The sequence below is a fragment of the Haliotis rufescens genome, unplaced genomic scaffold, assembly GCF_023055435.1.
Source record: "Haliotis rufescens isolate VD_foot unplaced genomic scaffold, xgHalRufe1.0.p SCAF_6, whole genome shotgun sequence".
NCBI lineage: Eukaryota > Metazoa > Mollusca > Gastropoda > Lepetellida > Haliotidae > Haliotis > Haliotis rufescens.
In genome coordinates this window covers 9,157,542-9,183,812 of record NW_025964334.1, presented here as the reverse complement: position 1 = coordinate 9,183,812, position 26,271 = coordinate 9,157,542, and the positions used below count along the sequence as shown (strand labels likewise).

The window sequence follows — 26,271 nt, the reverse complement described above, 5'->3', positions numbered from 1 at the left end:
TTTAATGTCACATCGGCAATTATTCAGCCATATCGTGACGAGAAGTAATACATTAATTAGGAGATAAACCTACTGTGTTTTGAAATTTGATGTAGTCCCACTGTAGAATATTTTTTAATAAAGAGGTTTCTATTCTACAGTGGGACTACATCAAATTTCAAAACACAGTAGGTTTATCTCCATTCTACCATGACGGCAACAACGCTTTGAACATGGTGCTCTCTTGCAACGCGTAATAACACAGGTGCACAGGTCCGCAATCTTAGAACATTCCGAAAAGTGGTCACAGGTAGTTATATATGTAACAAATATTACTAAAGTTTAAGATTAAAAAACACCAAAGTCGTGAGTAGTTCATAATAAGTATTTAAAACACATAGTTTTTCAAACGAAGTTGACAAATAACACTCCTAACTTAATCCAAAGAGAGATGTTTTAAGTTCTATCAAACTGTTGCACACTGTTGAACACTGTGGACTTGGCTGTCGTTTCTCGGAAATTTGTGAGAGAGGTCATTTCTTGGAAATCGAACATGCCATCATTTCTATTGTAGGGGTGACGGGTAATAGAAAAAAGGTTTTAAAATGCAAAACGAATATATTTCTACAGCAAACTTTATGAATTAACATTCTAATATACACTTAATATGTCTAAGAGTTATTAATTAGATAGCAATTACCCCCAGTAAACAATAATAACATCAAAGTAAATGCCTCTCTACCCCGAACTTGGATGTGGCAGAACTTGACCTAAATCACGGTTACTCACACCTCACAGCTGTCAATGGCTGACAATCATGTGTTTACATTAACTTGATCTAGTTAAATGAAGCAAGATGACAACCCCGATCTATGATGTGGTTCAACATTTACCTGTAGATTTACTGGGATTGATCGAGCCTGCTGGTACATCCATATGATTACTAATGGAACTGAGTATGACTGAACAGCCGCTGTTTAGGCTGCAGACGAGACGGATATTTTGAAACGAGGAATCTGCATGGTGTGACCTGTCAATTTCAAGATTTCACGGATCCAACGCCAAAAAGTGACAGAACTTAGACATTTCTGGTCCAGAAATAGTAGGTCGTGTATAATTTCCATAATTGTGCGTGTTCTGAAATGAATTTCATCAAGTTTGATAAGCTGTCACTTCAGTTGGGACATTGTTTTCGTGGACTTTCGAAAGGGAGTGTTTTCTGATGGACTTTCAAATTCCCACCTGCCAAATTCTAACGGTGGTGGTTGACGGAGATGGCAATGGATATCGATCAGAAAAAAGGTTTGTAAACACCATGTTGTCATGAATAAAATGTCTTCAAACACATTTTATTATGTTATATTTCATTTTCATTGTCGGTTGTTTCAATAATGAAATTAACTGTTCGTGGGTTTCAGAAAAAGCTACCAAAAAAATGAAAAATTATTATTTTCTCAACAAAATTTATTAGATATCACTCTTTCACTAATTTTGAATGTGTGAATCTTTGAATTATACCTCCCCACCCTGAAATGAGAACCGCCCTAACGTGTCCCGGTTGTCACTGTATCTGCACTGCACTGCACTCTCAGTTATGGCTGCCAAAGAAATTGTTAACAGTAACAGTGCTGTTAAAGAATTGCAGGAAACCAGAAGACAACCCAGTATTGATGCACAGTGTGATGCTGTTCAACATTAACACGTTGACTATCCCTGCTGATGTGATGTTGCTTTTTCAAACAATTTTTATAATGTTATATTTTACTTTCATTGTCGGTTGTTTCAATGAGGAAATAGCTTAAATTGTACCGATTCTGGTCACCATAGAACATTTCCCTAACAGTTTCATAAGCATTTCATTTGTAAGCAAAAGATATGCCTTCGTTAAATCTTTTAATGTCATCATCGAAGCAGTCAGGGTTGCGGCCAAGAACGCCCCAAACAGCCGATATCAAACTACCGTATTTCCTCTATTTGACACTATACGCCGTCTATTAATTTCGCGAGAGCCCTTGACTCAGCATGTATTAGAGACCTGTCTGGTATTTGAGACCCAGCGTGTATTAGAGGAAATATAGATATGTTTTACAGTTCATATATGGGGGTGATCGATCGGCAGCCATTTTCTGTGAATCGATATGTAGGCTATCTATGTATTCATACGCACGTTTTTTTGTGAAAAGGCTTAATATATTTGTAAGGGGTTTCTGTAGCAAAAAGGAAACCTCTTTTTAACCAATCAGAATCAAGCATTCATCAATGTCATGGTAGAATAACACATATATGTAGAATTTATAAAAAAAATCTGTCATCAAAGGACAGTACGATAACTAGAATATCACAGAGTCTATTTAAAACAAGTTGAGAAACATTTAAAAGCAGAAAGAATTAACAACACAATATAAAAACGGGCTAGAGATCGTTAGTAAGTAAAGGGAGATCACCATACTAGGGACCATGGGGACTTGCAGTGCCTTTGCTTCCTGCATGGACCCTGGCAGGATTTATATCATCCCAAATTACATAAACAGTAATATGATATTCGCTAAAAATCGCTTACAATCACAACAATTAGAGCGCAATACGTGAGCCATTATTGCACAAATCGCATGACCACATTTCACAGTTCACGCCCATACAACAAATTATCATGATTGTTTTCTTAATTAGGCAATGCACATCAATTAACAGGGCGGTGGGATAGCCTAGTGGTTAAAAGTGTTTGCTCTTCTTGCCGAACGTCCGGATTCGATTCCCAGCATTTGTACCATGTGTGAAGCCCATTTATAGTGCTGGAAAATTGCTAAAAGCGGCGTAAGCCTAACTCACTCACTCATATCAGCTTGCAAACCTACCAATACAATTGGGGAACCGTCCCTGTGGGTTGTCCTCGGTAACATAGCTCCATTCGTATCCCGTCTCCAGGCCACACTTATACACAGACAGTGGGGATCGGTCGAAGTCATAGCCGTCTTCACATTTCAGCTGACACAGTCTTGTACTGTTGACATCCGTGCATTCCAGATCGCCGTGCTCAGGGGGACTTACTTTTGAACATTCTGTAGATTGTGACACAAAACGAATGATAATACATTCCGAATCAGCAGATGTCTCAACAAAATCACATCACATCACATAGCAGCTTTTAAGAAATGAGCAATTTGAAAGCTGTTCACGCAGGCGTCCCCCCTCCCCCCAAAACAACAACAAAAAATCCAACAAAAAAAAACCCCAAAAAACTAAAACCCCATAGATTTGAGGAATTGCTGAAATGTTATCTATCATATGTTTGTTGTTTGACGCTGCCCATATCACTATTCAAGTTTTTATACTGCCACCAGTGAAGAAGAGCAAGCAACGATCCACGCGGTCCAGGTACGATGGCGTGTTATCAACAAGTCACCGAACTTGACCACTCGATCCATTTAGTTTTTGACAAGCATAAGTTGTTTGAAACCATTATTATTTCCCCTAAATCCCAACGGGTGCGGAATTATGCAAAGAATCTTTAAATGGACAGGTATTCATATTTATTCAGTTACGTCATCTCTTTCTATGGCGTCAAGGCAGTAAAAGGTCATTTGCCAGTGATATCAAAAGGCACATCATATACCTGGACATTCCCCTGTATCGCAGGCCCCGACCTCTGTCTCTGAACCCTCGCAGTCGTCTCCGCCATTCTGTGGTTGTGGGTTGTCACAACGTCTGGCGCGAGTTCTCTCCCCTGACCCGCACGACGTAGAACACTCTGTCCAGTTACCCCATGCGGTCCAGTGTCCGTGAACTGGAAAAGGTTGGTACACACTTTCCAACAAGAAATATCTTCAAGACATGTGAACCAGTTTACAGTGATGGTAAGCAGAATATGCACAGTTTGTTTATTTGTGTTTTGTTGTTTGAGGATATACACAGCAATATTCCAACGGCAGCCTGTAAATAATCGAGTCTGGACCAGGCAAACCTGTGATTGACATCGGTTCATGGAATTTTGATATGCTGGCACACATTCAACGAAGTAACCGAGATTGACCCCACGGATAATTTAATTGCTTTTTACAAGCAAAGGTTACTGAAGATCTACGGTTGTACCCGGAATCCTCAAGGGTTCCCACGAACATTTGATTACAGACTTACCTAAATTAGCATCACAGTATTGTCCCGTGTACTCGGGTGTACACCTGCACGTGTATTCTGCCACACCGTCTACACACGTGCCGCCGTTAGTACACTCGTTCTCCAGACAGTCATCCATATTGACGTCACAGTTGTCGCCGTGGTAACCATCTTCACAGGAACAGGTGTAGCCGTTCAGATCGTCGTTACAATCTCCATGGATACACGGTGAGGATAGGCATTCATCTGTGTCTGTGAAATACAGAACCGTGAGTTCACGTTAGATCATATATATGTATAGTCCTCGATTATCCAGTGTATTATATCTCCATTCTATTATAATAAATATCATGGAGGCATTAGCTTCGTTTTGAGTCCGGCTCCAATGACACGACGCTTAAAATAGCCGTCCGATCAAATTACACAGTTCTCCTCCGTGGTCTAGTGGTAGAACCTCCGCCAGGAGAGCGAAAGGTCCGGGGGTCGATCTCCGGCCGCGTCATACCAAAAGACGGTAAACGATGGAACTTGTTGATACCCTGTCTGGCACATTACGAATTGCGGCGCCTTAAACGACAGGACCACCCGTGCCCCCAGGATTTTGAATGTTCTCATGACGCATCCTACTGCTGTCGGCGAGTGAGTGTGTTAGATTTAACTTCGCTTCGCAAATAAGAGTTAGGTTCATCGTCGCTTTTGAGATGTATTATAAATGTATCACGGCGTTTAAGCTTATGTGAGAGAGGAGCGCAAAGTGAGCACGACTGAACTGACAAGGGGCACAATTGGGCGAACTTGGGATTCGATTCCACCAAATGGGATTCTAAGGGACGCAACGCTGCACAGTGAATTGCGAAACCTTACCTCACTGGGCAACCCGTGCCAAACCTTCTCTCTATTACCCAGTAGTAAGGTCAGTTAGGTATTGTACTGATTAAAACATTGGAGCGTCACAAATAAAAACGGGTATAGAATGGTAATAGTACGGCCGAATCAACTTCACTATAGTCCAATGGTGCCTTTAAACCAGGGTTGGACAAGCCACTCTGCTTATAACACCCTCACAGTCCTCAAAAGGAAATGATTTGCAGTTTTGTCGTTTATCAAAGAAGCATGTTCTTTTAAAAAATATTTCTCAATAGCGTTCTGAAATCCATACCGTCACATTCACTGGGGATCTGTATAAACGAATCTGAGAGGTTTGCTGAAGTGAAGTCTTTCCAGTTGAAGACGTCCCCGAGGCTGCCCGTGAAGCAAGTGTGTGACGTTAGTGACGGAACTGTCTGTGGGGAACGCCACATGTTCACCTGGGATACACTGCCCTCAAAGCCAGCACCTGTGGGCATCCCGATCACGTCTCTCGTTACAGTTCAGTCATGTTCTAACCATAGGTATGACAGTAATGAACTTACATTAACTAAATATATAACGTCAAAACCAGAGAATAACCAGCCTCGATTATCCCCAATTCTTTTGGGTGTAGAAAGCAAAATATCAGTGAAAATTATGTGAATGGATCCATGAAAATCAATGATGGACAATTACGAGTCGCGAGCAAAACATTGTGCAATGAAGACCGAAAGTAACATGCCCCACACATTGTACTATAGGCCTTTGGCCTCATAAGTACCACGAATAAAGATTGATTGATTGATTGACCGAAAGGCGGTTTGGTTTAAGGAGCGGACGTAAAGTCACATTCATACTGAAACCAGTGGCTGTAAACAAAAGTTTGCTTTGATATTTCGACTTGATAAATTGGATTGATGCGTGAAATTTTGAGAGATTGCATTTGACTTCTGGTTTAATATAGATAGGGGTGATTGATAATAAAAAGGGCATACGATTTCATTATTTTGTCATTACTTCAGATTTCTGGCTTTAGTCCCTTGATTTGCATCTGAAGTTCACCAGGAATTTAGAGTCTCGCTGACAGTACATGTCGTCCAACAGCAAGTGGTCAACTTATTCCAAACATGTACGAATAGGTTTCTCGTCATTTTCCTTTCTTTATTGATGTGTGTATACATATATGTTTAATCCATGTAAATTATAAACATGTAATAACAAGAAGTGCTAACCTCCCATGGAGACCAGAATAGATTGGCCATCATTAGCGTCAAAAGTTACAGCGTGCGTGAGACTCTGGACCTCGTCTATACTGATGGAGAGTGTACTGTTGATGTAGTTGATATTTATCTGATACCATCGGCTTGTGTTCAGGGCCGCCACATCGAGCACTGTCCTGTTAAACAAATACCACGACAAGTTCATTCTTCATGTGTTCAAATAAAGTCTTCCATACATCCCTATGACATGCATAGATCATGTGTTATTTTAGGGACAATAACCATTGCACCCTTTATAGATTCTTTAAATAACTCTTTAATATTCTCTTTTTATAACTTTGTAAGACGCTTTAAAATTTGTAGAATTATGATAAAAATAACATATAACATAATATTGTATGATTCATCTATGAAATTCAATAAAATGAAACCCCATGAATCAGCTACCAGTGAAATCGTCCAGATGAACAGGTTTTAGGATTAACAAATTAGTTTGTAGTAATGCCCCGTGAGTAACATATATAGACCCGTGAAGATCCCGGTTAGAGAGGGTCTTCAGCAACCCATGCTTGCGTAAAAGGTGACTGTGCTTGTCGTAAGAGACGACTTACGGGATCGGGTTGTCATTGTCGCTTACTTAGTTGATGCATGTCATCGTATCAGAATGGTGTGGATTGTCTCGTCCAGACTTGATAATTTACAGACAGCCGTCATATAGCTGAAATAGTGCTGAGTGCGGAGTTAAACAAAGAAAGAAAGAAACTCAAACTGAAACTTGGTCACCATCGCTCCTCATCAGTCGGGATCGGGTTGTCAGACTCGCTGACTCGGTTGATGCATGTCATCGTATCCCAATTGCCTGGATCGACGCTCATGATGTCAATCACTGGATTGTCTGGTCCAGAGAAACACGTATATATTGGGATACGTTCGCGACAGTAATATTCCGGACGGGGGGTCTCCGGAAGGAAGGGGCCAAGCCTAACGTTGGTTTACTGTATTAAATTGCAAAACACAATATGATAACATTTGGATCCAAAACCAGAATGAGGTTCATTTACTTTTCGTGAAGATGGCGTATCCTGTTGGTAAAGCGTTCGTGCGTCACGTCTAATGCCTAGGTTCGATTTCCCATACGGATGCCATATGTGAGTCCCATTTCTTGTACCTCCCGCCGTGATATTGCTGGTGCAAGCCAAACTCACATACTATCGCATTTACCGTTCGCTTTCCCGTCAATTTCGTTTGATCTCAGGGCTACTTACCCTTTTACCCGTAGCTGCAGTTCAGAAGTGGTTGTCATGGAGATGGACATAATACTAGTATGCTTATCTCCAGATGTCAGAGATATGACGTCTCCTGCTGAATGATACACCAGCCAAAAACGAAGTTCAAATCCGCTTTGAATGTCAAAATCTTTTCTGGCGACTTCCAGCTGAACACTGGCGTTTTGAGAACTAGACATAGCCACGTCAAAATCTGTGGAAAAAAGATACCAACTAACAAAAATGATAGATTGTAATCAGTGTTTTATAACATGCAATTATGCAATTTGTGTTCAGTGAAAGTGATGCAAAAACAATTTAGGACATCAATCTGTCCCGCGAACGATTTATTTAAAAAAAGTCCCTGTCCTTCGAATTGACGAAATGAAATACAACAATGTTTAATATTAAGTCTGATCACTATGTATTCGATGAAGTTTGATTTAGTTCACCAGGCAGGTTCCGTTATCAGTAAAGACTAATATTAATGTCCCATTTCAGCATAACGTTACAGCTTTCCATAGTGGCATCGTGTTCAAGTAGTAGACGACAGAGAATGACATGAAACTAAGTGATAACTTCTGTATTGTATATGTCGATACACATTATGTGTTTGTATATTTGCAGGTGTTACTGGACATTTCTAGAAACGGAATACTCAACTCCTTAAGGCGAGTACTGTCCATTCATCACACCAGTCAGCATACACTTACATCAAGCATAAAAACTTAGTACTGTTTGAAAGATTGTTGTATACTCGATAGCCAAATAAACCATCATAGATATAATTGGGTCACTATTACTCTTACCTTGGAGTATAAATATAAAACATAACGTACGTCTACAGGAGGTGACACTAGCTGAGCCTTGAGACACTGTCGTCATGACGTCCGAGCAGGCTGTGCACTCTGTAGAACCCACGTTGTCAGCGTACTGCCCTTGACTGCACGGAGTGCAAGGCTCAACACCGTTTTCTGAGAAATACCCAAGTTGACACATGGCTGCAACACAAAAGGAATAAATTAATACCGTTCTTATTTTTTAATAATACTGGTGTAGTTTTGTTTTCAAGCAAGGGGACCCGGGTTGCCAAGTCGTTTCAGATGTGTCCCATAGGCACGCCAGACACATACATGATGGTGGGTACGAATCTTGGTTCCCTTGATTATGTTTCTAAGTTTGTCAGCGCCATTCCCGTGTTCGTGGGTTTCACCAAAGTTGTTACCATGCTCATTTACTCTTTAACAGTATGTTTAGTCAAGATTTCAGAAGTCTTGTGATAGCTTACGAAGACATCTATCAACAGTTGTAGTTTTATTTTGCAAAGTTGTTCTTCCATCAGGGCACTGGATACACCCACGACCTTCAGCCTCGGGTTGGTAGGTTCCAACAGGACACTCCTTGCAGCTGTTGTCTCCCTCTGAGTGGTACAGACCTTCTCCGCATCCAACTGCAATTAGAGGAAAGGCACTTAGAAACATATTGCATGATATGCAGATCTATCAATGGTCAATCGGCTCGATGGACAGCATCGGCTGTCAATCAAAATGTAAATGTGTAAAAGTTGCTGAAGAGTAAGTATAACCACAAAATTGGCCCAACTATAATCGTGGAAAACTAATTTGGAGATGCCAAATTCGTTCTGCATTCTTTTAGATATGTTTCATTCCAAAGTTTGAGATTGGACCTGCCATGACGCACAACAATGCACTTCCAGGAAAGGCTGCAGGGTTTAGAAGCCTTGAAGGTGCGCCAATGACTTTGTAACTTTCTACGTCTACGGTTTGGAATTGGAATTAGAAAAGAAATCTTTGCCTACAGGGAAAAAAGAAAGAAAACCATTATGTTACCATAATGATAAGAAAGCACTAGTCCAATGTACGATTCCGGCAATATCATGAGCATGTGTTTATGAATTAATATTAAATAGTGATGATACCAGTTTTTCGATAAATTGCCTCACTGGGGCACCCGTCATGAACACATGCAAAGGCAAATCAAATGTAGTTGTAGAAATAACAAACATCACTTTTACAACAAATATGCTAGGAATAAAAAGATTACTTATGACCAAATAGCTCTATGTTCCCTTTGTTGATGGGATATACAAATCGTCCGATTCTCCAATTCATTCACCTCTATCTTAAATAGACTTAACCTTTATGTACTTACCACAACTGTATGTGTTGTACGATGGGAAGGTATCAAGCGGGCAATCCAGCTCAATTGTTGGCCTTTCTATCTCCATCACAGATCGGACTTCCTGATCGAGGTGTTGAAACAGCTTGGAGTTGTCGCCCTTTATGTCCTCGGTAATATGGTTATACAGGTTCAGAAGAGTCTTCTCAGCATCCTTGAAGGTTTCTCTGGACACGTCGCCATCGATGGCAAGGAGGATGTCAACTTTCACTGTCACACGAGTTTCTCGCTTTCGTCTTCCATTATCAGAAGAGCCACAGGTCACCTTTCGTTTGGAAAACGTGAGAAAAAAACGTACAAAACAACAACATGTAACAGAAGATATGACTGGTTTGTTTGTTGTTTAACGCCGCAATATACCAGTTATATGACGTCCGCCTGAAGGTAATCGAGTCTGGACCAGAAAAACCAGTGATTGATTTTACGAACAACGATCCAAGGCTTTGGGTACGATGACACGCTATCAACAAAGTCACCGAGCCTGACCACCCTATCTATAAAGACGCCTCGTACGATAACCATAATTATGTTACTGGGGAAATTCTTACCACGAAGTCCCCTCAGGTTCATTATTGTGTCAGAATCTCCACATGCAAAATATACATGTGTCGGGCCCAGGGAGAAAGACAAATATAAATGAGTGACACCGCTTTAAACCTATTTCAGTTATATCACAGCATGAAAGCTTAATGTTTAAGAAGAGATACATACAAAAGGCGTTTACTACCTTGGTAACAGCGAATTGCGGAACGTGATGCGTTTGTGTCATATTGCTATGACAAAATTGACGTCAAAGTGAACAGCAACCCAGTATTGAAACACTTTTCAGAAAGATATATATGAGAATGCTTGAATAAATGGTGACGTAGCTCACCTTGACATTGGCAATCGTCCTCCCTGATTGCCCGAGAGTTTCGCTGAAAGGACTTTCCTTGAATGCGTTCAGGAAATTTGTTTTTATTTGATTCTGGGCAGCTTCCTCCGTGCACGGACCATCGTAGTAGAACAGCACTGACATTATTGTGTCTGTGGGTCTGCGAGAGTCTGTGAACAATAAATCATATAGACACTTACAAGGTTTGGTATTTATTGCTGTTTAACGCCGCACTAAGCAATTTTTCCACCTAATTGACGGTGATCTGTAAATATTAGAGTATGAACCAGAGAAACCATTGACATCATCGGTCCACGTAACTGGGAAACCAATTTCGCTACGCTCAGCCATCCAATCAACTTTGTCGCCTCTTACGACAAGCAAAGGTTGTGGGGACCTATACTCTTACATGGACTCCCCGTGGATTTAACACTATTTCAGACTGCGGAGCTGATTAGATCAGGTTAACGTTGTACATAACATTGCATTTACTAATGAAATACTACAAATGACATTATTCATGTTCATTGTTAGAGCAATGAGGTACTACGGACTTCAGAACCTTTTTCGTTGTTATTCTTTGAGGCTTGCTTCCCAGCAAATCTGGCTTGGCATTCACTTACATGTGCACTGAATAAAATGACATTGCCATTCAGATTTCCATATACGAATCTACAGTAAATGGGTCATATGAATATATATCTCGTTTGACGATTCACTGACAACCAGTTCATGGACATCTTGTATCAGTGTTGAGGATCAGTCAGGCATCAGATACATACATTGGGATTTATCTTTATGAAACACTGAAGTGAAACACTGTAGAGCAACAAGTCCAAAGACACATCCTAGTTAAAATAGTGAAATTATAACAAGAGAGTGTCGAAACCGGGATTCGTTCGACATGTCCGAGTTCGAGACAACCGAGAACCACTGTATTAAGAAAATCAAAGGTCCTCAGTATGTGCACGTCATACTTTACCCCTGTTTTGTTTTACATGTTGACTAACTGATTTATGTTTCTTCAAAACTTAAAACAAGCATAAGCATCAAGGAGTTGATTGATAAACGTATTGTCAGGACACATGTATATTGATGACAATGGAGAATGTACTGCATAAATTAATAAGATATTGGCAGATCGATGAAATACTTACTTGTACACGCTGGTAGTTCTTGAATAGGGAGGGGGCCAATCTTCCAGTCTCCAGATTCCCCACATACCATTAATTGTCCAAAATGTGCTGTAGACCTTGTGAGGTCAGTTCCCTTCATGCACTGCATCTGACAGAAATTCCCATCTTCCCAAAGGTCACACGCCAGAGCTCCGTTGGTAGGTGGTGATAATTCTCGGCAGGTGTTGAAGACTGCAATCAAGTTATCATTCCTCGGTCAGGCGCTTTGGTTTTCATTTGCTCATGAATGACACGTCACGAATGGCCTCCCTGTCAGCTGACTGAATGAACATGTTCAATGACTCGTACTTGTTTGGCACAATATATTTTCAATCTTCTTTGAAAGACCTCAAAGTTGTGAAGGCCAAATGGGGGTGGTGCTGTAATATTCCTCGAGGTATAGGGGAAGCTGACTATTGTGATGCACTCTTTCAGAGGGTGTTTTGCCACTCTGAATCTTTATGCATAGATAAAGTATTAAACAGAAAAAGCTGAAAGGGAATCGGCTAACTCTATCCTTAAAATGTTTAGCCTGGGTGTGGTGTGGTGCGGTGCGGTGCGCCGCGTAAACATCCATATTTCGTAAACATCCAATGTAATAATTGCTTACACAAATGGTTTATATTCGAATCTAAAATTCAAAAGATGCCCATGTAAATAATGAAATCAATGACCAATATACGTAGAAATAAAATGTCCTTCAACATATAATATCTGGATCCGATCGAAGTGGACAAACAAGATCACGTTAAACAGGTTCCATCCTTGCCATTGGAGTAACGTTGACATCATCCATAAGCCTTTTGTTAAAGAAAGTCATCAAGTGATACACAAAGGCTGGAAGACCCAAAGTAACACGACCAAGCTAAAGTTCGTCCTAATGGATTTCCCTTTTTTGCAGATGATACCAGTGATATAAGTACTTAAACGTTATGATTTCACGCTAATTTATATATTGTTATGGGATTAAGCAGCTTTTGTAATGACCACTCAATGACCCTTAAAATGTAGAGGTATACTTACAGCTGCAGGAGGGTTGTGAAGACATCTCCCAGTATGGGTAGGCAAGTCCATTATCAGAGTTGGCTAATTCACACGTGGTGGCCTTTGCACCTTCTAAAACGTAGTTACCAGTACAGCTGAAGGAGCATGTAGACCCGTGCCGGTACCCCTCGGGACAGTCCACTCTCATGTAGGGGAGCGGGTACTGGGCGAAACACTTCAGTTCTGAAGATATGGGCATTCTTTTGAATATGTGTATACATGTAATTCGTTAATGTACGAAACTTCTGTGTATGATGATTGTAAACAAGGTAAAACAAATGCCTGTAATTTTTATTTCATAGGGAAATGAAAGAAAAACAATAACTTTGCTTACAAAATGTTAAGGTCGCCCGCCTGGTTTCCTTGTTTTCATAGTTGGCACCGAACTCGTTAGCAATCATGAGGAATACTTCAGACATCGACAGACACTCTTCCATTAACAAAGGGATGTGTTCTACCTAATATCATAACCGGATTTCTTACCGAAACAAACATTTGCCCCTGGATTAAACTGTTCACAAGGTGTGTTTAATGTCTTGGAAGGTTATGAGAAGCCTTCTTTCAATGGCCTCCGTTCTGTGTTACCTTTCACAACGACCTTGAACTTGCATTCCCTGGCCTTATTTCCGGCGCTGTCCGCTGCTGTGTAAATAATTTCATATACACCCACGGGATGGTAGTCTGTGTTAGATATGCCAGATGTCTGTCTGGGTGTGATGGACTCCCGACTGTTGTCTGTGACAGCGGGGACGTCCCAGTCCACTAACGCCAGGGAGGAACTCCTTTCTGTGAAATACGTCTTAACGCTTGGGCAGTTGGTGAACTTCGGTGGTTCCGAATCTGAAGCATACACAAAGATGACTCCTTGTGGATTTCTGGTGGTAAACAGCAACGGTAATTACGTGTCATCGTACCCTGACGACGTTTATGGTTGCTCATGATATCAATAACCCGTGCGGATTTTGGTAAAGAGCACAGGTCCCCAGCAACCAATGCTTTCCATAAGAGGTGACTAAATGGATCGACTGATCAGGCTCGCTGACTGGATTCTTTGGTTTTTGTTGTTGTTGTTATTGTTTAACGCCGCTCTCAGCAATGGTCCAGCTACATGTCGGCGGTAAATAATAATCGAGTCTGGACCAGACAATCCAGTGATTGACATCATAAGCATCGATCTATGCAATTGTGATACGATGCCATGCACCAACCAATTCAGCAGCCTGACCACCAGATACCGTTAGTCGCCTCCTACGATATAGTCGCCTTTTCCGGCAAGAAGGGTTGCTGAAGACCTCTGATTACCCGGATAATCACGGGTGGCTGGCTTGATTGATAGCATGTCATTCTATCCATTTGCGTGGATCGATGCTCATGATTGTCTCGCCCAAACTCGATTTCTTCCAGACCGCCGTCATATAGCGGTAACATCGTACGGTAATTGAGTGCGGCGTATAAACAACAAAAGAACGAAAATAACTGGAGCTGTAATATTACTGTGAGGGGCGTTCCACAACAAACACACGTACACAAAAATACGTGTACCCCCAGGTAAGATACGTAACAACTGTAACCTCTGAATAACGATCCCAGAACATGCATTAGAAATTTTATTATATATATTATGAATATTATTATGTCAAATGGTATTCCGCACACACTCACCTACACATTCCGGAATGGCACCTCGCCACTGACCATCATATGCACATACTCGTACACGTGACATTCCGGGTTTGACGTCATATCCGGCTTTGCACATGTAGGAACACGCACTCTTGAAGTTAGTGCCATCAGTGCACGTTAACGTGGCATCCGGTGCAAAAGATGGAGGTGGACACGTGACAGCTGAAATGTGAAGTTTATGAGGGCACATGGATACGAAATATGTATTTGGTTCACACCATACGTCGATATATTAAACATAAATGACTGACAGGTGGGCCTTTTCTTTTGGTCAGGTATTCTTGTGTTTATGAGGCGCCGTTTTACAATTTATTCCCTATTTTATTTTCGTTGTGTCCATACTGATGTTTAAGATTCCTACTTAGCATTTATGATTGTTTCCTCCTGATGCAGCTTGGAAAGCATTTTCATTTAGTTAACTAAAAGCCTTTATAATCGTCGTATTTGCCCATAACATAATCTGCCCTACTTTTGGTAAGAATGGACCAGGGACAGTATTGAACTATTTTAACAGGTCATGGAAAATGTGCTCTTCAAACATGTTGGGATATAAATACTTTGATCATAATCAAGGCCAATGAATGGTGTGACGCTTACTTTCACAGGCTGGCTCTACCGTAGTTGACCAATGGCCATTCTGCTTGCATTCTCTGTGCTTTGAACCCTTTATCTTGTAACCATAGTAACAGCCATAGTTGCAGTTGGTACCGTAGACGAAGTCGGCGCTAGGATGGCAGACATAGTAGCCGTTCTTGAAGGTCTTGTTTGGTCCAGGCGAACATCTGATAGCTGAGTTGAAAAATAATGTTCATTGGAGATCGTTGATACCGCAATGATTATGGCTCACAAAGTCTTTTATACTGTTACAACCTACAGAACGCAGTTCTTAGAAGTGGAGGTCTCCCGACACATAGGGATCAACTTTTGATATTCTCAAACCATCCAGCACCCACTACACGAGTCACTTTTTTGCATGTAAACCGGTGGATAAATTATAAATTCAAAGATTTTCGGATTTACTTTTGTTAAAAATCAAGAAATATCAACTCATAGCGCATGGTTGATCTGTGCCGATCATCTTCATTACTGCAGATGATTGATTTTGGAAAGCATGTGTAGAACTCACTTGTGACAGTGACCGTCATCACACAGGACCCCATGTTCCCCGCTCTGTCTCTGGCTGTGTATGTGATTGACGTCCTCCCTTCACCAAACAAGTAACCGGACCGCTTTCTGCTCGCCCGTTTGGCTCTGTGTCATGGATAAACGTATCTATGGTCTTCATTCAATCGTTATGTTTGTAACAGGGCCAGGAGTCATCCGACAGATGACATCCTCACCTCGTCAGCCTCTGTAGTCATGTGGACATGTCGTCTGTCTTCGGATCAGAATGCACGTGGTTCGAATCCCATCACAAGACTCGGAAAGCTTTTTGGCGCCCAACGTGGTGCTCGGCAGGTTTATAGCACATTTGGGCAATATAAATCTCAGTACCCTTCATATAAACATGTATATGGGGCCCGGGGAGTGCCTTTCTGTTGACGGGTCAGTTTCTAGCAGGGCGTGGAGTGATCCATCATATGACATCCTTTCCTTGTCAGCTTGGTGAAGGGATAACATTTTTGCCATATGGACAAGGCTTCCGACCTCAGAATCGGAAACTTTATAACCGCTGCAAGTTCATAAATGATTGTGTATAACTTGGCATATAACACATGTGACAAGTGATAATCAGTGTCCCTGGTCTCGAAACATTGAAAGATAACCACTTCAAGGTGTAGCAAATAGTACGTAAATAAAGTAAGACATGGAATTTGTGTGAGAGAACCAACAACGATAAGAGTTTGTCTTACGCAACAGCTCCATCTTTGCTGTCGTAGGCTGATGCATCATCGTCGTTCCAGTAGACCTTGGTACTTGTCTGGATGGGATCGGAGAACGTATGGATATCCACGGGGCAGGTAACTACAGGAGGAGAGCGGTCTGTAAACGTAACAAAGAACATTATATCTCTAGAAAGTAGTTGACTCCTTCTCTTCCTGCATGTTTTATTCATGCATATTTCATACCACGTATAATAATACCAAGTTAGTAACCGTACGCTGATGTTTTGGACAAAAAATCTACATCAATCAGCTGTGACCTACCGTGGTCTGGAACAGTCTACGGCGACCGATCTGTGACGGGTCGGGAGTTCCAATTATCCCAATGTGTCACTAGGTCCTCTTACTACAGTCTCCGACATGAGACAGAGCAACTATATTAAGTCACATACACTTCATAAATGTTTTCCCTTGTGTCAAGAAATGTTATTGCGAACGTCTGGCGATATCGGCGTAATAGCTATGTTTAAAGTTGCGTGATCGTGAAGCAATAGCGGCGTGATAGTGGGGTAATGGTGGCGCAAAAGTTCCTCGGTAGTAGCTCGAAGTGCCTCGATAGTATCTTGAAGTGCCTCGTTAGTAGCTCGAAGTGCCTCGGTAGTAGCTCGAAATATCGAATTTGAAGCAGTAATCTGAAGATAATGCCTCAAAAGTGGCGCTCGCCGTATTAATGTCGGAAGGGATTTGGCAGAACTTCGCGAAACTAGGTGAAGATACTCATGAAATGTAGTGTATTCAAACGTGATACCTACTGCAGAAATGATATTGCATGATTGCACAATTAACCGCATTCGGACCGATACCTTGCAGTTTGTACCACAGGACGGCAGTGTGCAAGAGAAATTGTTGGAATGGTTAATAGAAATAAGTTAACAATATGATTTGCAATGTGATATTCACGTGACGGTTAGCAAACTGTGACATGACGCAGCGGTCAAGGTCAAGGTCAATCTGGGTATAGCCTCAGCAGTTCCCGATCTGGATAAACTGAATGAGTACTAGGCTTAATAAATATTCAGTAAATAAATGGAAAATGTCAGTTACGTTAAGCCTTCAACAGCATATTAGTATGACGTTAATTGTGCTTGCGCACATTCAATGCTCACTTGACCCTGTGGCGGACCAGAGCTTAAACAAATGATAAAAATTGAGATAGTGTGTCTCTTTGGGAAATATACCTTAATCAGATACTAGAAATGCTTGACTGTGTTTATGACAATTATGATGAAATGACAATAGCTTAATATGTTTGTATACATTTTGTGTTTTGTCTAAATCAGCAGTTACGGTACTCTTTAATACCACTGTATGACTTGACAGTTACTTGCAAGCTGCTTTTCTCTGCTCCACCATTACCCCATTATCACGCCGCTATTGCATCACGATAACAGTCCAATGTTCCATCAGATTGTTGACAATGCCCCTTCTGTCTGAGTATCTCATAATGACGATCTATTGTACCACCACGAGTGTAATAAGAGTTATATTACCTGGAGGAGGGCCTTGTCTTGTGCCCCAAGAGATGAATATAATTGCTATTGGTACCCACCACCAACGTTTTGTACGACGCTTTGGTAACACCTGGACATCTGTCTGACCTGGACGAGAATATTTCAATAATTATTCCACGGTCATAATTTGTCAATCAGACCTTGGAAAATGTGGTGATATACGTGTTTTGGATATCGGTTATGTATATATATGATGACTTAATTAAAGATTGAGTTAAAATTCAACGTTGGCAATAGTAATATGAATATGAACATGTAGAATATATATTTTTACAATCATATTACAAAAATACGGTATTCAGCAAACATACTTCATCATCTGACACTGGGTCCTCTATTGGCACTTTAGAATATGTGTTTTTATCAATGTGTGTAAATATTCAACCGCAAAAGTAATGTTTTTGTTGTGAAATGCACAAAGTAGTAATTTTTGAAAAGAAATGTTGAAGATACAGTGTTAACTATATAAATAATTTATTTTGAGCGCGTAGCAGGAACGTCTCGTTTGACGTTTTTTTTTAACGTGCAGCGCAAATCACATGCAAAAAGGCGTAATTTACCCCTTGTTCACCCATTTTAAGCCACCATATAAGAAACACCGAACATTTCACAGTCGACTTTGACAAAAGGGACAAGAAACATGGTTAGATTCACTGAACTCCAGAGAGGTGTTGCCATTAGGATGCTACAGGCCGGATCAACGTCAACTGCAGTGGCGAGGCACTTTGGATGTCATGTGTCCACATCACCAGATGTGCATGATTAGACTGGCAGTGTCCAAGACCGGCCTCGTTCTGGACGGCTGAGGGTCACTCCTCCAGCACAGGACCATTACATCTGGGTGACCCATCTGCGTGGCCGACAGAGACAAGCAACACAGACAGCTGCAACCATTCAAGGTCCATGTCATCCCGTGTCAGCCGACACAGTTCGTCGTCGTCTAAAAGAGCGGCGGGAATCAGATGTCGTTGTCCTTACGTCGAGTCCATACTGACTCCAAATCACCTCCAACAACGTCTGCAGTGGGCCTAACATCACCTGCGTTGGCGAAATCAACAGTGGCAACAAGTTATCTTGCCGCATCAGAGTGTGGAGACAACGTTATGAGCGTTACGCTAACTGCTGTGTCTTACAGGCCGACCGGTAGGAGGAGGAAGCATCATGGTGTGGAGACGACGTAATGAGCGTTACGCTAACTGCTAGGTCTGACAGGCCGACCGGTGGGAGGAGGAAGCATCATGGTGTGGAGACGACGTAGTGAGCGTTACGCTAACTGCTGTGTCTTACAGGCCTACCGGTGGGAGGAGGAAGCATCATGGTGTGGAGACGACGTTATGAGCGTTACGCTAACTGCTGTGTCTTACAGGCCTACCAGTGGGAGGAGGAAGCATCATGATATGGAGACGACGTTGTGAGCGTTACGCTAACTGCTGTGTCTTACAGGCCTACCGGTGGGAGGAGGAAGCATCATGGTGTGGAGACGACGTTATGAGCGTTACGCTAACTGCTGTGTCTTACAGGCCGACCGGTGGGAGGAGGAAGCATCATGGTGTGGAGACGACGTAATGAGCGTTACGCTAACTGCTGTGTCTTACAGGCCTACCGCTGGGAGGAGGAAGCATCATGGTGTGGAGACGACGTAATGAGCGTTACGCTAACTGCTGTGTCTTACAGGCCGACCGGTAGGAGGAGGAAGCATCATGGTGTGGAGACGACGTAATGAGCGTTACGCTAACTGCTAGGTCTGACAGGCCGACCGGTAGGAGGAGGAAGCATCATGATATGGAGACGACGTAATGAGCGTTACGCTAACTGCTAGGTCTGACAGGCCGACCGGTAGGAGGAGGAAGCATCATGATATGGAGACGACGTTGTGAGTGTTACGCTAACTGCTGTGTCTTACAGGCCGATCGGTGGGAGGAGGAATCATCATGGTATGGAGACGACGTAATGAGCGTTACGCTAACTGCTAGGTCTGACAGGCCGACCGGTAGGAGGAGGAAGCATCATGGTGTGGAGACGACATTATGAGCGTTACGCTAACTGCTGTGTCTTACAGGCCGACCGGTGGGGAGGAGGAAGCATCATGGTGTGGAGACGACGTTATGAGCGTTACGCTAACTGCTGTGTCTTACAGGCCGACCGGTGGGGAGGAGGAAGCATCATGGTGTGGAGACGACGTTATGAGCGTTACGCTAACTGCTGTGTCTTACAGGCCGACCGGTGGGGAGGAGGAAGCATCATGGTGTGGAGACGACGTTATGAGCGTTATGCTAACTGCTGTGTCTTACAGGCCGACCGGTGGGGAGGAGGAAGCATCATGGTGTGGAGACGACGTAGTGAGCGTTATGCTAACTGCTGTGTCTTACAGGCCGACCGGTGGGGAGGAGGAAGCATCATGGTGTGGAGACGACGTTATGAGCGTTACGCTAACTGCTGTGTCTTACAGGCCGACCGGTAGGAGGAGGAAGCATCATGGTGTGGAGACGACGTAGTGAGCGTTACGCTAACTGCTGTGTCTTACAGGCCGACCGGTGGGAGGAGGAAGCATCATGGTGTGGAGACGACGTAGTGAGCGTTACGCTAACTGCTGTGTCTTACAGGCCGACCGGTGGGGAGGAGGAAGCATCATGGTGTGGAGACGACGTAGTGAGCGTTACGCTAACTGCTGTGTCTTACAGGCCGACCGGTGGGGAGGAGGAAGCATCATGGTGTGGAGACGACGTAATGAGCGTTACGCTAACTGCTGTGTCTTACAGGCCGACCGGTGGGAGGAGGAAGCATCATGATATGGAGACGACGTTATGAGCGTTACGCTAACTGCTGTGTCTTACAGGCCTACCAGTGGGAGGAGGAAGCATCATGATATGGAGACGACGTTGTGAGCGTTACGCTAACTGCTGTGTCTTACAGGCCTACCGGTGGGAGGAGGAAGCATCATGGTGTGGAGACGACGTTATGAGCGTTACGCTAACTGCTAGGTCTTACAGGCCGACCGGTGGGGAGGAGGAATCATCATGGTGTGGAGACGACGTAATGAGCGTTACTTTAACTGCTGTGTCTTACAGGCCGACCGGTGGGAGGAGGAAGCATCATGGTGTGGAGACGACGTAATGAGCGTTACGCTAACTGCTGTGTCTTACAGGCCTACCAGTGGGAGGAGGAAGCATCATGGTGTGGAGACGACGTAATGAGCGTTATGCTAACTGCTGTGTCTTACAGGCCGACCGGTGGGAGGAGGAAGCATCATGATATGGAGACGACGTTATGAGCGTTACGTTAACTGCAGTGTCTTACAGGCCTACCGGTGGGAGGAGGAAGCATCATGGTGTGGAGACGACGTAATGAGCGTTACGCTAACTGCTGTGTCTTACAGGCCGACCGGTGGGAGGAGGAAGCATCATGGTGTGGAGACGACGTAATGAGCGTTACGCTAACTGCTGTGTCTTACAGGCCGACCGGTGGGAGGAGGAAGCATCATGGTGTGGAGACGACGTTATGAGCGTTACGCTAACTGCTGTGTCTTACAGGCCTACCGGTAGGAGGAGGAAGCATCATGGTGTGGAGACGACGTTATGAGCTTTACGCTAACTGCTGTGTCTTACAGGCCGACCGGTGGGAGGAGGAAGCATCATGGTGTGGAGACGACGTAATGAGCGTTACGCTAACTGCTAGGTCTGACAGGCCGACCGGTAGGAGGAGGAAGCATCATGGTGTGGAGACGACGTAGTGAGCGTTACGCTAACTGCTAGGTCTTACAGGCCGACCGGTAGGAGGAGGAAGCATCATGGTGTGGAGACGACGTAATGAGCGTTACGCTAACTGCTAGGTCTGACAGGCCGACCGGTGGGAGGAGGAAGCATCATGGTGTGGAGACGACGTAATGAGCGTTACGCTAACTGCTAGGTCTGACAGGCCGACCGGTGGGAGGAGGAAGCATCATGGTGTGGAGACGACGTTATGAGCGTTACGCTAACTGCTGTGTCTTACAGGCCGACCGGTGGGAGGAGGAAGCATCATGGTGTGGAGACGACGTAATGAACGTTACGCTAACGGCTGTGTCTTACAGGCCGACCGGTGGGGAGGAGGAAGCATCATGATATGGAGACGACGTAATGAACGTTACGCTAACGGCTGTGTCTTACAGGCCGACCGGTGGGAGGAGGAAGCATCATGATATGGAGACGACGTAATGAGCGTTACGCTAACTGCTGTGTCTTACAGGCCGACCGGTAGGAGGAGGAAGCATCATGGTGTGGAGACGACGTTATGAGCGTTACGCTAACTGCTAGGTCTGACAGGCCGACCGGTAGGAGGAGGAAGCATCATGGTGTGGAGACGACGTTATGAGCGTTACGCTAACTGCTGTGTCTTACAGGCCTACCGGTGGGAGGAGGAAGCATCATGGTGTGGAGACGACGTTATGAGCTTTACGCTAACTGCTGTGTCTTACAGGCCGACCGGTGGGAGGAGGAAGCATCATGGTGTGGAGACGACGTTATGAGCGTTACGCTAACTGCTGTGTCTTACAGGCCGACCGGTGGGGAGGAGGAAGCATCATGGTGTGGAGACGACGTTATGAGCGTTACGCTAACTGCTGTGTCTTACAGGCCGACCGGTGGGAGGAGGAAGCATCATGGTGTGGAGACGACGTTATGAGCGTTACGCTAACTGCTGTGTCTTACAGGCCGACCGGTGGGAGGAGGAAGCATCATGGTGTGGAGACGACGTTATGAGCGTTACGCTAACTGCTAGGTCTTACAGGCCGACCGTGGGAGGAGGAATCATCATGGCGTGGGGAGGCTTCAGTTATCTTCACATGACCCCTCTACACGTGATCCGTCAGCGTGTTACTGCTGTCCTGTATAGGGATGATGTTCTTCGTAATCACGTCAGACCTCACTTCCTGGGTCAACCTCAACTCAAAGTGTTTCAGCAAGACAACGCTCGTCCCCATACAGCACGTGTCTCTATAGACTTTCTCAGAGTGAATAACATTCCTGTGATGCCCTGCCCGTCTTTGTCACCGGACATACCGCCAATTGAGATTGGGTGACGTCTTCAGGCTGCAAAGCAGCCACATAAACTTCGGGAACTGGAAGCCATTTTGGTGCGGGAATAGAGCGGGATTCCTTAAGCCTTCTTGAAAAGAATTGTCGACTCAATGAGACGGCGATGTGCGGCCTGTATCGCAGCTACCGAAGGCCACACAGGCTATTGATGGACACTTGTCATTTTTCGGTTTGGGTGGTATCCTGTTTTCGGATGAATTTTTCAGTAAACACGGATGGTTGTCACAAACATTCAACGGCCATTTGTTATCCATTTTTTTCTTTGTCATCATTTCTTAATATTATCTACATATTTTTTATGGCCTTAGCCTTATCCGCATTTTATGTACAACTTGCGTTTTGCGGCTGAGTATGTATCTACACTTTTATAATATAAGTGGAATACACAACTCTGTATGCTAGAGGGCACGGGGGGCCTAGTCGTATGAGGTACCACAATTCGCTGTGCAGAGTTGCGCCACTTAGGCGTGCCCGAAACCTATGACCAGCAACCCTAATTATGTTTCTAATTTTGGCAGCACTTTACCCGTTTTATGATTCACGCACTATATGTCATAGGATACCATATGTCTTTTCGAGTTTCCATCAGACTGACATTTATATGTCGATGATAAGCTTAAGAACCGATATCCCAGCTGGGGCGTATTGACATTTGCAAAAAAAACCAACCTTTGCATAGATTTGGTGTCATGTGCCAGATTCCGTCATCACAGACCAGGAACCGTAACTTGGCATCCTCAAGGCAGGTAACTGTGCATGTACTGCGGCTGGCCAGACTGGAGTGTTGGTTTACTGGTATTTGGTGGCCTACTGCATCCATGCAGTACTTGACAGAGATGGGGAGGCGGCCAGCTGTCAGACTGCATGTGCGCTGGAACAGAGCGAATCGGGTGGATGTAACGCCGCTTTGAACAATACTTTGTGCTTACAATCAAAGGATCATAATTAGGAAGAATATTAGATTCAATACATACCACCGGAAGTTGCATTTGGCACGACTTAGTCACCACTTCTGGGGATTCCGGGTGAGAATTGGTCACAAGAGGCCTATACAATTTGAGGCTAGGTGACTTGAATGGTCATAATGCTCATATACCCGTGAAGATCCGGGGTAGAACAGGTCTTCAGCAACCCATGCTTGCCATAAAAGGTGACTATACTTGTCGTAAGAGGCGACTAACGGGATCGGGTGGTCAAGTTCGCTGACTTGGTTGATGCATGTCATCGTATCCCAATCGCCTGGATCGATGCTCATGATGTCAATCACTGGATTGTCTGGTCCAGACTCGATTAATTTTCAGATCCCCGTCATATAGCTGGAATATTGCTGAGTACGGCGTTAAACAACAAACAGACAAACTTTCATAATGCTCATAATGTGAATCACAGGGTCCCGTTCCTTAAAGTCATTTTAACGCTACGTTTATCTTAGATCTGTGTCAAAGTATGGAGTTGCGATAGCCTTAGCGCTAAGATCGCTTTGTGGAACATTGCCCTGGTCCAGGTTCGATAAATATAAGGCCGCAGTCGTTAAATGAAATTGTCGGCTCATGACGTTAACCACAATGGCAGCGTCCATGTTAGACACCCGATCACCCGATTATGGTGTGACGTAGGGATATGTGCTAACCTTTCGCATCATACAGTGAAACCTCGTTAATCCGACATCCACCTCCCCAATCAGTACATTCCTGGAGGAAAATCCGTACGGATTAACAGGGTTTCATTACAGAACACAACGTACCTGACAGTTGTTTTCGGATACAACAGCAAAACAAATGACGACACCAAGCCAGTACCTGGCCGCCATGTTGCCTCTGTGGAGCAACAGCGCCTTTGATGTGACTGGCGGGTATGCTCACCAGTCTATAAGGGTGCAAGATGGGCGTGTCGAATCGCTTCACCGACCGCTTATACGGTGTTGATTGACGGCGGGACCCGCTGCCGTTCCGCAATCAAGACACTGCGTTCCGAGGTACTTGAGACAAAGCAGTTCAGGGTAAACACATGTCTTGGAACGTTGCCGCGAGATTCCAAACAGATAACGTAACTTCATCGAATGAATGTCAGAACATGTCTTCACGGAAATAGCCGTGACATGGCGGGGTGATTTATGACGAATGCGTGTTTGCTTAGAAGTGAATAAATACTAGCATTTATGATACAGTTAAGTGCAAGTTGAACATAATCATAGATATTGTTAAGGGATTAGAGTTTAAAGGGATGACCTGACGTGAGTTCTGGGAACTTCCAGTCATTCCCCTTCAGCACGACTTCCTGGTTGGACTGTTTACTGTCTGTTGCCTTTGTTTATAACAGTCTCTGAGGAGCTTTCTCCTGACAAACAAGTTTAATGTGTACCTTATCGCTGGTACATGTGTTTTGAGACCTTGTACTATGCTCTTTAAACCAGCCAAAGACACTCCATTTTATAGACAGTTCAATATCACCTTGTCCGCAATACCCAGGTAAACTCACTTCTCGCATATGTATGCTTAGATTGTGAGACATTCCACTGAATGTTTCTTGTGTGATGGTCTGCCTGGACTCAAGTAGTTACAGTCCGCGCTTCAATAGCTGTAATACTGGCTACGGCGTAAAATAGTATTAACTTACTACAAGGTGAAAGATTAATTATGTCGATATAGCGTTGTTCTTGTGAACTTTTTGTATCTTTACAACAACTGATGCCGTTATTTGATGCCATGTGTGTGTGTGTGTGTGTGTGTGTGTGTGTGTGTGTGTGTGTGTGTGTGTGTGTGTGTGTGTGTGTGTGTGTGTGTGTGTGTGTGTGTGTGTGTGTGTGTGTGATAGTGCTGACAATCCAAAGAACGATCATAGTCAGGGCGGATCTGGGATTCGAAAATCCGACCATCGAATCCTGGCACGACTAAGGGACGTCACTCTGCACAGCGAAACTCGGCACCTTAGACGGCCGAGTTCCCGACTGTGGTTACCCTTGGTGTGTGTGTGTGTGTGTGTGTGTGTGTGTGTGTGTGTGTGTGTGTGTGTGTGTGTGTGTGTGTGTCTGTGTCTTAACTTTAATGCAATCGCGTGTACCTCCTTAACGAGTCACTGGTGGCATTAGGCGACACTTCGGGTACAAACAATACACATAAAATACATGTCATAGTTTGTGGTCTTTATCTGCCATCTAAGCCCACAAAGAGACGTCTAAAGCGAAAAACAATAGACCCACCAAAAGGTAAACACGAACGCGAGACAAAGAGAAACTGATACGTCCAGGGTTACCTCGGGTTATTCTGATGATCATATACAAGTTTGTCATTGACTGTCATTGGCTGCTCACTCGCCCATGTTATCCGCCACAATTACCCGAAAAGTATTGTCCTTGATAATATATGTCAAACACTTATTACATGACGTGTTGGGAATCCCAAGAA

General features: G+C 43.7%; 1 protein-coding gene across 1 annotated transcript in view; it reads right to left on the bottom strand.

Moving 5' to 3' along the window:
- Window positions 1-24,745, bottom strand: part of LOC124151637 (sushi, von Willebrand factor type A, EGF and pentraxin domain-containing protein 1-like) — a 32,044-nt gene extending 7,299 nt beyond the window's left edge. Inside the window, exons 1-20 of the mRNA XM_046524203.2 lie at window positions 24,612-24,745; window positions 23,537-23,738; window positions 17,775-17,882; window positions 16,255-16,384; window positions 15,528-15,652; window positions 14,999-15,190; window positions 14,381-14,563; window positions 13,304-13,558; window positions 12,698-12,901; window positions 11,657-11,866; window positions 10,500-10,669; window positions 9,599-9,890; window positions 8,715-8,876; window positions 8,266-8,427; window positions 7,427-7,640; window positions 6,174-6,337; window positions 5,252-5,428; window positions 4,114-4,344; window positions 3,593-3,763; window positions 2,835-3,038 (exon numbers count right to left, since the gene is read on the bottom strand). Of these exons, the coding sequence (XP_046380159.2) occupies window positions 2,835-3,038; window positions 3,593-3,763; window positions 4,114-4,344; window positions 5,252-5,428; window positions 6,174-6,337; window positions 7,427-7,640; window positions 8,266-8,427; window positions 8,715-8,876; window positions 9,599-9,890; window positions 10,500-10,669; window positions 11,657-11,866; window positions 12,698-12,901; window positions 13,304-13,558; window positions 14,381-14,563; window positions 14,999-15,190; window positions 15,528-15,652; window positions 16,255-16,384; window positions 17,775-17,882; window positions 23,537-23,738; window positions 24,612-24,677 (3,622 nt within the window). The 5' untranslated portion in view covers window positions 24,678-24,745. The remainder of the gene's footprint in view (window positions 1-2,834; window positions 3,039-3,592; window positions 3,764-4,113; window positions 4,345-5,251; window positions 5,429-6,173; window positions 6,338-7,426; window positions 7,641-8,265; window positions 8,428-8,714; window positions 8,877-9,598; window positions 9,891-10,499; window positions 10,670-11,656; window positions 11,867-12,697; window positions 12,902-13,303; window positions 13,559-14,380; window positions 14,564-14,998; window positions 15,191-15,527; window positions 15,653-16,254; window positions 16,385-17,774; window positions 17,883-23,536; window positions 23,739-24,611) is intronic.
- Between the last annotated feature and the right edge of the window lie 1,526 nt (window positions 24,746-26,271).